Source organism: Felis catus, chromosome B3 (genome assembly GCF_018350175.1).
Source record: "Felis catus isolate Fca126 chromosome B3, F.catus_Fca126_mat1.0, whole genome shotgun sequence".
Taxonomy (NCBI): Eukaryota; Metazoa; Chordata; class Mammalia; order Carnivora; family Felidae; genus Felis; species Felis catus.
The window spans coordinates 60,352,022-60,365,729 of record NC_058373.1 but is presented as its reverse complement, the minus strand read 5'-3'; the positions used below and the strand labels follow the sequence as shown (position 1 = coordinate 60,365,729).

At 35.5% G+C, this 13,708-nt stretch overlaps 1 protein-coding gene across 6 annotated transcripts in view; it reads right to left on the bottom strand.

Moving 5' to 3' along the window:
• The window catches only part of TTBK2 (tau tubulin kinase 2), a 162,601-nt gene that overhangs the window by 85,116 nt on the left and 63,777 nt on the right, over positions 1–13,708 (bottom strand). For 5 of the 6 annotated variants that reach the window (XM_011283046.4, XM_019832596.3, XM_019832597.3 and 2 more), the window contains 3 exons: positions 8,378–8,451; positions 1,962–2,102; positions 374–478 (listed from right to left, as the gene is read on the bottom strand). In XM_011283046.4, the coding sequence (XP_011281348.1) occupies positions 374–478; positions 1,962–2,102; positions 8,378–8,451 (320 nt within the window). The remainder of the gene's footprint in view (positions 1–373; positions 479–1,961; positions 2,103–8,377; positions 8,452–13,708) is intronic. The other variant, XM_023255458.2, reaches the window with a different exon arrangement.

Below are 13,708 nucleotides of genomic sequence, written 5' to 3'. Positions count from 1 at the left end.
ATTCTGGATATGAAATGTACAATATCAAAAACAGAAGAACTGTAGGATATAGAAAGAGCCTCAGATTGCAAAAAAGTCCCCTGATCCTAAAGGGCCAACATGTGTTCTTACTACAAATCTACTCTAAATCTGTGTCTCATGTATTTTTTAAGTTTTTTAAAAAATTTTTAAAATGTTTTTAATGTACTTTTTTTAAAGCCACAACTTTCAGTAATAAAATTACCTCTATCCTATATTTAATGATAAATTCTATATACTACTTTTTGAATGACATCCATTCTATACATAATTTGTATTTCTTTTTTTTTAAAAAGTGGTACTATAAATAATAGGTTAATTCTTAAATATTTAATAATAATATGAAAAATCTTACTGGTCTGACGTCACCACAGGAATTGGTAAATTGTCGAGCCAAGCCAAAATCAAGCATGTAACATTTCCTACATGTACTAGGAAAGCGACCCATGGCGAAGTTTGACTAGAAAAGCAGAGAAGGAAATATATTCTTATAAAACTTATCTTTACATCTTATCCTTCCTATACTTTAACTCTTCAATTTAACCTCTATATAATATATATGTCCCAAATATACTATTCCAATCAATGATGTTTGCTGGATATTAATACACAATCTCATTGTGGATTTTATTAGTGCCCAGGATCAGGTAATTTTGAGCAACAAAGAATTTAACTGACAGTATAAAGTTACATACAACACAACACTGACTTAAGTGGAACTCTAAATTCCTTGAAATTCTAATCTAAGTCAGTGCTTTAAAGACAGTCCAATTCTTCCTTTTTAACATGGGAAGAACCAGGAGTGAGCAAATTTTATTACATGGCGAGGAATTTAAATGAATTTCCTACAAGCATCATAACGCTGAATTTCACTAAGTACAAAATTAAAATTCAATTTAAGGAAACATTTCAAAACAGACTTAAGGAAAATAAACTTTGCATTCTTTCCTTAAAAAAGTAAATGTAATGTTAAATAAGCACAGACTTGCAAAGATGGTATGCAAAAAGGGAATTTATAAAGGAAAAAGCAAAATTGCTACAGAATTGTTAGCTTTTATTTTAAAAGACTGTTCCATTTAAGGAGCATTCAGTCACCATGATTCTCAAGTAGTGACATTTAGCTTTGCACAGAAATAAGAGGAGAAGAAATCTACATTACGTTAAGTCTGACTCTACTAATGTTAATTTTAGTTGGCATTTTCATGTAAACCATTTAATTTTAGAAATCATGTAGCAACAGAAGGGTGTAATTTTCAACTGCACTAACCAACACATGGTATATTTATAGTAAATACAGTATACCAGAAATGGATCATTTCCCCTTGTGAGTAAAAAAAAAAAAACAAAAAAAAAAAAAACCAAGAAGGAAAAATAAAAGCATATTTCAGTTATGGAAGTGACAATTTCTAAGAAAAACAGAATTGAAAAAAATACTATATTGCCACTGCAGCACTCAGAAAAAAAATAATAAGGTCTTTCACAACTGATGGTTTCTTGTAAGTACAATTTGTCACTTGAGAAATAGTTCAAAGAACACAATGTCAATATCTAAAAGCAACATATGTATATATTTTTAGACAGTATCAGGAAAAAAAAAAATCTAAAGACTAACTACCAATTGAGGTGTAAGGTTAAGTAACTAGGAATGTCCGCACACATAATAATAGTCAAGCATTAATAATTTTTAATTTGGCTGCAAGCAACATTTTAATTGTATGAGAAAAGTTCTTGAATGTAAGTGGTAGTTTGTAATTATAACTTTTTAAAAAAAATTAAGAGGCAAGTTACATTTTGCTTCTATTTAAAGAAATTAAAATATTACCTTGTGTTTAATAATAGAAAGCAAACACAGAAAGCTACATTTATAATTTATTGTGTCCCATCATCAGATGAAGAGTACAAAGCAAACTCAGTCTATGCTCTGACTTGAAAAGGTCCCTTACTGGTTTGATGTCTCGGTGCAAGAATCCCACGGAATGGATGCTCTCAATAGACTCCAGAATCTGTCTCCCCAGCCTAAGAGTAGTGCTAATGGTGAATGTGCCCCGGGACTGGCTACGGCGTAGATCTGCCAGATTCCGACCCTGTGAAAACCAAATCAACAATGTCAAATATGGTACTATGTTGTAAGAGAAGACTGGGGAGTTATTCCTTTACTATTAAAAATGTTTTGACAGAAAGAGCAAGGATTTTACCCAAACCGCGATCCTCTCATTCAAAAGAAGAGATTTTAATGAACACAAGGGAAGGGAAGCAAAAATAATATAAAAACAGGGAGGGGGACAAAACATAAGAGACTCTTAAATATGGAGAACAAACAGAGGGTTACTGGAGGGGTTTTGGGGGGGGTGGGCTAACCGGCTAAGAGGCATTAAGGAATCTACTCCTGAAAACATTGTTGCACTATATGCTAATTAACTTGGATGTAAATTTTTAAAAAATTTAAAAATAGAGAAGAGATTTAAAAAAAAAAGATTTTTAAAAAAAGAGAAGAGACTCCATTAAAATACATGAATGTTTCAGACAAATTTAAGAATAACCAGAAGTTTTTGAACATACTGTGTTTTTGAGTCATCGTTGTGTTTCCATTTGTCTTTCATGCCATAACAAAATGTAGTCTAAATATACAAAATACATGTACCAGAACAGTAATTCTTCATTACATATTCCTACACAAACATATTCCTATACAAACTACTTAATTTTTCTGTGTCACGGTTTCCTTATAAAATGAAGAGAATTAAACAAGATACATGCAAAGTGTTTAGAATACTGCCTGGCACACAGTAGGTACTCAGTAAATGCTAATTACTGTTATTACGAACAAAAATAACATGAAGCAAACACTCAATAATTTATAGCAATAAATAAAAGCAGTGACTGTATCTAGCCTGTGCCAGATGTGTTACATTCCTGACTGCATTTTACAGCCACCTAAAATAGATGTAACAGATGAAGAAAACGAGGCTCAGAAAGTTTAAACAATGTTAACCTATTAAGATAAAGTTGTTTTTCAAATCTAAACCTGTTTGAATTCAAAGTTGTGGGGTTTTTTTTTTTTTCACTTCATAGTACTGCTCCACCCAGAAAGTTCTCTGTTGCCTAGGTAACAAACCAGTAATTTGATGAGAAGAGTAGGGCTACAGTTGCTATAGTTCTACCACCCAAAGAATGGAAACTGGCTCCTTCATCACGAGGGAATTTAAACATCCCAATCTCTCTATTCTCAAAACTTTGTAGTATATGCTTGGGATTAATACCACTAATACCATCACTTCATCTAAAGACAGTTGATTCACTTTTGAAAAAGTAATAAATTCTTAAATTACTTAAGTACCATTTAAAATAAAATAGTAGGAGTGCCTGGCTGGCTCAGTCAGGAGAACATGCGACTCTTGATCTCAGAGTCATGAGTTCAAGACCCACACTGGGGATGGAGTTTACCTAATAAAAAAATTGTTTTTAATATAAAAAAAATACTAAATAGCACTTAAGTAATAAAAGAATTGAAAAATTACAGGAAAGTCAGGAGTCTTTCATACTTCATATCTTCTTTAAAAATGCAGTTTTCTCATAACATAAATTGGTAGTTATCTTTATTATTATTTTTTAAATGTTAGGTGAATTTATTGTTCTCTACATCTCAGCAAATGTAAAATAAGTGACAATCTAGAACAATGAGTTTTACACTCCATGAGAATACCTAATAAATTTTATTAGCACTCCAATAATATTTTCTCAAAAATCAGTATTTTGACCTCCAAAAATATACCTAAGAAATATTGGAATTTCATTTGTAAACAACTTGCACAGTTACAAAAGCTTTTGAAAGAAAATCAATTAATTCAGTTTATGGTATTAGCAATGATTCTAACATTTCAAATCTTTTAAAATGTAAATCTAAGGGGCATGTGGGTGGCTCAGTCAGTTGGGCATGTGACTTCAGGTTAGGTCATGATCTCCTGGTTCGAGCTGTACATCGGGCTCTTGGCTGTCAGTGCAGAGCCTGCTTCAGATTCTCTGTCCCCCTCTCTCTGCCCTTCTCCTGCTTGTGCATGCTTGTCTGCCTCTGTCTCAAAAATAAACAATAAATAAATAAATAAGTAAGTAAGTAAATAAATAAATAAATAAATAAATAAATAATACAAACCTATAATATCAATTAACAAAATCAAAAAAACTAAAACATAAGGCTAGCAAGAGTATGGAGGAAAGTTATTAACATGGTATATACGCAGGTTTTATCTACCAAATTATACTTCAGAGTATAAACTAAAACTGGTTATTACCTGTTTGTTTTTTTAAAGTTTATTTATTTGTTTTGACAGAGAGAGTGAGCACGCACTGGCAAGAGCAGGGGAGGGGCAGAGAGAGAGGGAAAGAGGGAATCCCAAACAGGCTCCATGGTGTCAATGCAGAGCCAGACATAGGGCTGGATCTCACCCACCATGAGATCATGACCTGAGTTGAATCAAGAGTCAGGCACTTAACCAACTAAGCCACCCAGGCACCCCGGTTATTATGTTATAGAGAAAAACTGGAAATAATCTATATGTTTATCAATAAATGAAAGGTTTAATACACTGTGGGAAATTCATCTTATTGACTGGTATGCAGCACTAAAAAACAATGAATCTTGGGGCACCTGGGTGGCTTAGTCATTAAGCATCCGACTTCAGCTCAGGTCATGATCTCATGATTCATGAGTTTAAGAATCAAGTATTCTTTTCTTCGATTTACTGCCTTTCCTGAATAAAATGTATCTCAGGTAACCTAATAATTGGTGGAGTGCTATCTATCTATCTATCTATCTATCTATCTATCTATCTATCTTAAAGTAATTTCTACACCCAGTGTGGGACTCGAACTTACAACCCCGAGATCAAGAGTCGCATGTTCTACCAACTGAGCCAGCCAAGCACACCTGGCGGAGTGCTTTTTGAAGAATTCCAGTTAATAAACTAAGAAAAATAGAATTAGAATAGTACATTTGCAATCTCACTAAAGTAATGGATCTAGGCAATGATTACTAACGCGTTTTTAAAACATAGGAGAAAAACCACTGGGAACTTTAAAAAGGATGCATCAGGCTGACAGTCCCCGAATCTCACCGATCAATCCTAACGTTACTAAAAACAGACAACCCAGACATTGCCTACTGATGTGATGCAACAGGAAGTATACCACTCACCTCTCAAGTACTGTGGCCAAATAAAACAAAACTGGAATCTTATCTAATCACCAGGTTATAGAAAATACAGGGGATAGAAGAACATGTTAAAGAAGGAGGGGACAATCAGCAAATTCCAGAACATGACAACTTAATAACAAATGATTCCACTTTTATCAATGACAATCAAAACAACAAAAACTGTAAGAAAAAAAGAAAGTGAATCTATAGAGTAAAAGAGGCTTAAGAATTATATCTACCAAATGCAATGTGTGGAACTCTGTCTGGAACCAGATTCAAGTAAACCAAATATAAAAAATAAAAGAGATACAATCAAGGAAATCTGAAGATTGTCTTCATATTTGACACTATTGTGAAGCAACTATTGTGTTTTACCATTAAGATGAGAAAAAGGAATCTCCGACTCTTAGAATACATATGTATATATTTCCACATAAAATATTCCTTCAGTTTGCTTTGAAATAATCTGGGAAGGGAGAGGAGAGGGAGAATACACCAGCAACAAGACTGGCCATATACTGATAATTACCAAAGCTGGGTGATGAGTACATGGGTATTCATTATACTATTCTATTTTCATGTATGTTTAGTTTTTTTCATAATAAAAAAATACATTTTTAGAAGTATGGCAGTTCTGCTGTCAGGCAATCTAGATCTACATCTGTACTCGTTACAAAATTAAAAGTACTTTTTGGCTTTCCCTAGGTGATATGGTTTTCACAAAATATCACTCCTTGGCTATAATAAAGATGGCTCTGGAAAGCCTCAATGGTGAAAGGAAATTCCACGAGAACTGTCTCACGTCTTGCTGGTAGAAATGAGAAAAGAAATAAGTACAACTTCTTGACCCTATAAGATTTTAAGACCCACTCTGGGGTGCCTGAGTCGCTCAGTCAGTTAAGGGTCTGACTCGATTTCAGCTCAGGTCACGATCTTATGGCTCGTGAGTTTGAGCCCTGTCTCAGGCTCTACACTGGTAGCGCAGAGCCTGCTTGGGATTCTCGATCTCCCTCTGTCTCTGTTCCTCCCCACTCTCTCTCAAAAAATAAATAAACAGGGGCACCTGGGTGGCTCAGTCGGTTAAGCTCCGACTTCGGCTTAGGTCATGATCTCACGGTTTGTGAGTTCAAGCTCCATGTCAGGCTCTATGCTGACAGCTTGGAGCCTGGAGCCTGCTTTGGATTCTGTGTCTCCTTCTCTCTCTGCCCCTCCCCAACTTGTGCTCTGTCTCTCTATGACTCTCAAAAAATAAATAAATGTAAAAAAAAAACTTTTTTAAATAAACATTTAAAAAAAGAGCCATTTTAGTGGTAATTAGCTATAATTTCTACAATAGACATAGGATTATTCCTTGAAATTTTTAAGGCAGATATTATATAATTGAATCACCAAGAGGAAAAGAGTACTTAAGAATTAATGAACTTAGGGTTTTTAGAAGAAATTAAAAGTGCCAGTGAAAAGCTGAGTATGTAAATTTTATCACAATGTACACGGGGAAACCTTGTAATTATCTTCAATGTGTCAACTAAGAGAGAATACCCTCTAGTAAGTACACCACCATGAGCCCAAATCGAGTCAATCAACTACGCAGAACGGGGGGGTGGCTAATGGTAGATTAATTTTATTATGACAGGAAAAAATACAGCAGGCAAGTCAAATAGAAAGGTTTTTAGGTGAGTCCAGAAGAGCTTACCAAAGGCCAAAGGCCATTGTTATCTGATATACAACAATCTCCTTAGTTTTCCCAGACTAAGAGCCCTCCCATTTCCAGAAAGTGAGATTTAAATGACTGCAAATAAAATAAAAACAAGTAAGCTCAAGTAACATAAAAATGAGTATGTGCTAAGACTGAGACAGATTCTACAGACTGAGAAAGCTTCTATCCATATTCTCTAGTCAGTAGTAACCTAAAAACAAAATGAGGAGTTTTCTCTAATTGTGCCAAGAATACTGGCCTCAGGCTTCCACAAAAGTCTAACACCCAACAAGTTAGTCCCCAGGGAAGTCACAGACCTCTTTGAGCTTCAGTCCCTTAACTTGCAAAATGGGGATAACCTCCTTATCCTCTCCATGGGGATATGGTGAGGATCAAATAAGATGTATAATAAATCCAGAAGAAAACTATACAATATCATACCAAAAAGTTATATTATTAATGACCAAAGTGAGAGAAGGAGGGTCTACACTAATGACCTCAAAAGTTACAAGGATCACTGCTTCAAGAAATAAAACAATGCTGGCTCAAGAGACAGTGAATCACACGACTCAAAGACTCTATGGCTATAGCTTACAGAGACAATATCTTTGGATCTAACTCAAATGCTGAAGGATAGTTGAGGGAAACAGGAAAAGCATTCTGATGAGAAGAGAAAGCATTCAGGCTAGGATCTATGTCTGAAATCACTGTTACAGTTAAGTTCAAAGAAAACAAAAGAACCCAATGTCCAAAGAAAGTTTTGCAAAAGATGAAAGGAAACTCTGATAACTCTTAAGTTAGTCAGTAAGGTAAACCACAGCTTTTACACTTTGAGAGTGACTACAGTTCAGAGGTGTGTGTGTATGTGTATGTGTTCAGGGGCAGACGCAGTTGTCAGAGAGAATGGGATGGTTTCCCTCTTCTCCCTGCTGTGGTCATTACTCCAAAATTCCCTTTCTGAATTTCTTTCCTCTCCTGCCCAGCCCAATTCCACTCTCTGTCCAAAGGATAGGGATCAGACCTATGTTAATGAATGATAAAAGAAAAAGGAATGCATTTCTCCTCTGTATCAAGTAATGCTTCAATTTTCAAGCAAAGTTACTACGTGAGCACATAAATTAAAAACTAGAGTCCTAATGGTAATAAAGACAGGAAGGGGAAGGGACAGGGACAGAGCAAGACTCACATTATATCCAGCAATCCATGTAGGGATTGAAAAACTTTGCAATGATGACAATCAATGAAGATATGGATCAACTAAAACAGTTGACAAGAACAACCCTTTCATCTTTGGGAAAATCTATATCAAATCTGTTTAAATAAAATTCCATCCAAAAAAAAAAATTCCATCTGCATAGTATAAAACATTCTGAGATGATGATACCAAGAATTTTGTTTTATCCACAACAAGTAAAATGAGGTACCTTGATCAAAACTGAAATATTTTAAGATACATTTTCAAAGTAACCTACCTGCAACTGCATGACCACATAGTTGAATCGATCATTCCTCCCACAGCCAATAAATCTACAAACATGGTCTTTCCCTGGATAAAAGAAAGAAAAGAAAAACACAAAACAGTGGAAAAGGTTATACTATGGTTTCTCTTCTAAAAAATTAATAATTTGTTTTTCTGTATAGTATTTTATAATTGAATACAATGGACCTGTCTTAAGAACCTTAATAATAGGAAATCTGTATTATTCAGATTTTCTACCTACCTCCCCTGGACTCTACACTGTTCCTTGTGTAGTCAAATAAATGTTTATTGAATGAATAAATTTACTGGGTGAATAAATGAATGAATGAGGGAATAAATGAATGATAATTTACTTAGGAAGTAAAGAATTAAAGGGTCATTTCAGATCAAGTTGCCCAGACATTATACATATGAAAAGAGAGAAGAGCAATACCTAAGAACTCTGTTAGGAATATAAACCCTGAATTTTAGATTGGTCTGCCATTGACCAATATATGACTTCAGTCACTTAATCACTTAATCTTTCTGGACCTCATTAATTTGCATTAGTTCAGTAGCTTTCAACCTGAGTTCCATCTGTGAAACCCAAGGAGGTGCTGACTAGGGTACGGAGGAAAGCATAGGTGGAGCAGGCAGAAATCTAGGGTTCTGCCCTGATCCAATAAAAGCAAACAAAGGTCTTTAAAAAAGGATCAAGACTGGTAGGCTCCAAGGCTACTGGAGTACAGTGAATGAAGGGAGAACAGCATGAGAAGACGCTTGAGAAGCAGGAGGCATGAGACCATGAAACGCCTGAGACTCCATGATAAGGAAAGTGAAAGACATTTATAAAACGGTGTTTACCAGCCCAGGCTGCTTATCAAAATCATCTTGGGAGGATTTTTAAAGATTCCTAAACTCTATACTGATTCATAATCGATGGAGGAAGATACAGTATAGAAGCTTTTCAAAAGTTCTCTAAATGATCCAAAAGCAGATGGGCCATGGATGGACATATAAAATCTACTGCTGGGTAAGGAGAAGCATATAAAAGATTTTAAGGGGTGGCTGGATGGTTCAGTCAGTTGAATGTCTGACTCTTGATGTGGGCTCAGGTCATGATCCCAGGGTCGTGGGAACAGGTCCTGTGTTGGACTCTGCGCTGATTGAGCATGGCGTCTGCTTGGAATTCTTTCTCTCTCTCTCTCCCTCAGCCCCTTTCCCTCACTCACTTGCACGCTCTAAAAATAATTAATAAATAAATAGTAAAAAATTTTAAGATGAGGAAAAACAAAACATTTTATTTTTTTTTAATTTTTTTATTTATTTTTGAGACAGAGTGAGACAGAGCATGAACGGGGGAGGGGCAGAGAGAGAGGGAGACACAGAATCGGAAGCAGGCTCCAGGCTCCGAGCCATCAGCCCAGAGCCCGACGCGGGGCTCGAACTCACGGACCGCGAGATCGTGACCTGAGCTGAAGTCGGCCGCTTAACCGACTAAGCCACCCAGGCGCCCCGCAAAACATTTTACTTCAGAACACTGCTATGGTGGCAATGAGGAGGATAGACTACAGAGAGGTTAATTCTAGAGGCAGAAAGGTGATTCTGGGAATAGTTACAATATCCCAAGAGAGAGAATAGGGTTTAAATTATTACAGTAGAGACAGAAAAAATAAGATAAATATGAGATACTAAAGATAATTTTTGACTAAAAACTGGTACAACTATATGATAAACTGTACCAAAATAAGAGAATATATAGTAGGTTGTATAGACTGTAAGGGATATCAGAATATTGAGTATAAGAACAACCTGTTGAATTCAGCAGACAATTGTAATTTTAAGCCTATTGCTGAGCTATAGAAATACACTGGGGAACCATTAGTTCATGGAAGGTAGATGGAACTACAAACATAGATGGACAGTTGACAAGTTGGAAGAATAAAAAATGATAAAATTAACCTAAGAACAGAATTTTAGAAAATGCAACATTTAGAGCATGGGCAAAAATAAAATGCATGAAGGAAATCAAGTAATAGCCACAGAGGTATGAGGAAACTATGAGAAAGGGGTATTATAGAAATAAAATGAGAAGAGCATGTTAAGGCAGAAGTGGCCAATGGCAAATGCTATAGGAAGACTGAGAAGTGGGGCGCCTGGATGGCTCAGTTGGTTAAGCGTCTGACTTCAGCTCAGGTCACGATCTCACGGTTTGTGGGTTCAAACCCCGTGTCAGGCTCTGTGCTGACAGCTCAGAGTTTGGAGCCTGCTTCAGATTCTGTGTCTCCCTCTCTCTGCCCCTCCCCCGCTTGAGCTCTCTCTTTCTCTCTCTCTCTCAAAAAAATGAATAAACACTTAAAAAAAAAAAAAAGAAGAAGAAGAAGAAAGACTGAGAAATACTGGTTAATATAAAAAGTTAGGAAGTCACTAGTGAGTGGAAAGGGCGGCAGCCAGCCCTTAATGGATTAAAGTGTAAGTGAAGTATGAGACAGCCAGGGCAATCTTTGAAGAAGCTTGCCTGTAAAGTAAGTCACACACCAAGAGCTATAAGGGCAAGACTTGATAGACGGATGAGAAATAATATCTCAACATTCAAAAAAAAACTTTCTACTGGCTGACTTAAAACATAAAGACAATCTAGACTTAAGTTAATAATTCAACTTCTTTTGCTTCTGGGTTATCACACTGTTTTCTCATTATCTGTGCTTTTATTGAAAAGGACTCGAACTAGCAAGAAATGAGTGAAACGGGAGCATTAATTCCCAATGTGTACAATGCTGACAATCACTTCACGTGCATGTTACAAATGTTTACAAAACTGCGTCACCTAGTAAATTGAAGTAGGAATGAAGGGATAAAATAATGGTCAATTAGCAACTTACACTTTCCCTCAGCTTCAAAGGAACAATTAAAATATCATTTAGGAAGTATTTTCTTCTTGTTCCCCATTCTTCAAGATTCCATCTTCCTAGCATATAACATTTAAATAATGGATCTCTATTACAAAGACATTTCAACCATCTAAAACCAGAAGGCCATACTATATTTAACTCTTCTTAGGATGTTCTTTCAAAAATATCCTATTGGTATGTTATATACCAAAATACTATTTATCTCTCAATAGTGAAACCATCCTACTTTTAAAAAGAAAAAAGACAGAAATCAAATAAAGTGTAGACTCTACTAGGTAACCAAAATACAAAGTCAGTAGCAAATTTTCTGGGATTCACCCATCTATCTTCATTGCTTTAGGTGAGCTTAATGAATTCTTACCTCATACTTTGGAAACAGTGTACTGCTCTTCTATTTTAGATATACACAATTAATGAAAATCCTTAATAAAGTTAGTTCAGTAAATATATACAAATTTTTAGAAGCATGGAGAAACTAAAATTTAATTGGAATAGTAATTCTTCACCACCACTTAGAATAGTAAAATAACTACTGTAATATCCTGTACAAACTGAGATATCACTCCATGAGTAGCACAAGGACCATATCTATCTGGTCCCTAGCACAGTACCTGGTAAATAGTGAAATCCCCAATCAGTATCTATAAATAAACAAATCAATAAAGAATTATAAATAATAAAACATGCACAATATGCAAGCATATTGTGCCAGGCATTATATTAAGTCCTTTACATGCATTTAATCCTCACAGCTGAAGTATTATTATTTTCCCTATTTTTTAGATGTGAGTTAAGCAAAATAATCTCTAAAAATGAGGGGACTAGGGTAGGTTATACTTGAAGAGAATGTTAATAATTCAAAATCCTTGCTGTGGAGAAAAGGAAACATAGACAACCAGCTTGAAAAGCACAGACTATATCAGGTAAAACCTAACACACTGTGATTCAGATAAGAGTCCTAAGTAGAATCCAGATAACAGAACCATAGCAATCTTTATTGTAAGTTAGACAGTCTACAAAGTCATATATAGTTGGTAAGCAAACAAACGAAAAAAAAGAGTCCTACACTATGCACTATGAGGTCTGATCAGGACTCCACATTCACAAAAATAGTTATTCAACTTCATGCACAATGAGAAGAGAGGAGAGGTCCAGAAACATTACAGAAACAACTCCAAATCTCTAGGTAAACCATTCTATAAACTTTTAAGAACTCCCAGGATAAAAGACATCTAAATATTCTTTTTTTAAGATTTTATTTTTAAATTATCTCTGCACCCAATGTGGGGCTTGAATTCAAAACTCCAAGATCAAGAGTTGCACAGTCTACCGACTGAGCCATCCATACACCCCCATGACATCTAAATAATCTTTTTTTTTTTTTTTTTTTTTAGTTTATTTATTTGGGAGACAGAGACAGCGCAAGTGGGGAAGGGGCAGAGAGAAAGAGGGAGAGAGAATCCCAAGCAGGCTCCGCGCTGCCAGTGCAGAGCCCGTCATAGGGCTCAAACTTCATGGAACCATTAAATTATGACTTGAGCCAAAACCAAGGGTCAGACACTTAACCAACTGAGCAGACAAGGTGCCCTGACATCTATAGAATCTTAATGATGTTGTAGAGCAGGACTATCTTGTGTAGGAATGATAACCAAGCCAACCCTCATTTTATTCCTACTTAATCCCACAGATTTTCATTACTGTACACAAAAGCACCAGAATATAATAGATATATAAACTTAATTTCAGCATCTTCAGTCTATATTATGTCCGTACTCTAGTACGCAGCTCTGCACAGGATACATACTAACTAAACAATGAATAAGTTTTTTATACCTTTATTGAAACATTATTAACATACCACACAATTCATCCATTGTCCATTTCATGTAGGTTAATTTGTTGCCATGTACTATGTAGTATTCCCTTATTATAATCATTTTTATTTCCGTAAGGTCAACAGAAATGTTCCCTCTTTCATTCCTGATTTTAATAATTTGATTCTTCTCTATTTTTCCTTAGTGTTTCTAGCTAAAGGTTTGTTAATACTGTTCATTTTATTCAAAGAACCAATTTTTGGCTTTGTGGATTTCCCCCTTCTTTTTCTCATCTCCACTATAATCTTTATTATTTACTTCCTTCTGCCTGCTTTAGGTTTCTTTGTTTTGTTTTCTTTTTTAGGTAAGCTCTATGCCCAACCTGGGGCTTGAACTCATGGTCCTGAGATCAAGAGTCACACTACTGACTGAGCCAGCCAGGCTGGCTCTGCCTGCTTTAGGTTTAATTTGCTCTTCCTTCTTTAGTGTCATAAGGTGGAAGGTTAGACAATGTACTGGAGATCTTTCTGGCTTCTTAATTTAGGTGTTTACTGCTATATGTTGCCTTTTAAGCGCACTACTTAAACTGTACCCCATAACTTTTGGTATCTTGTGATG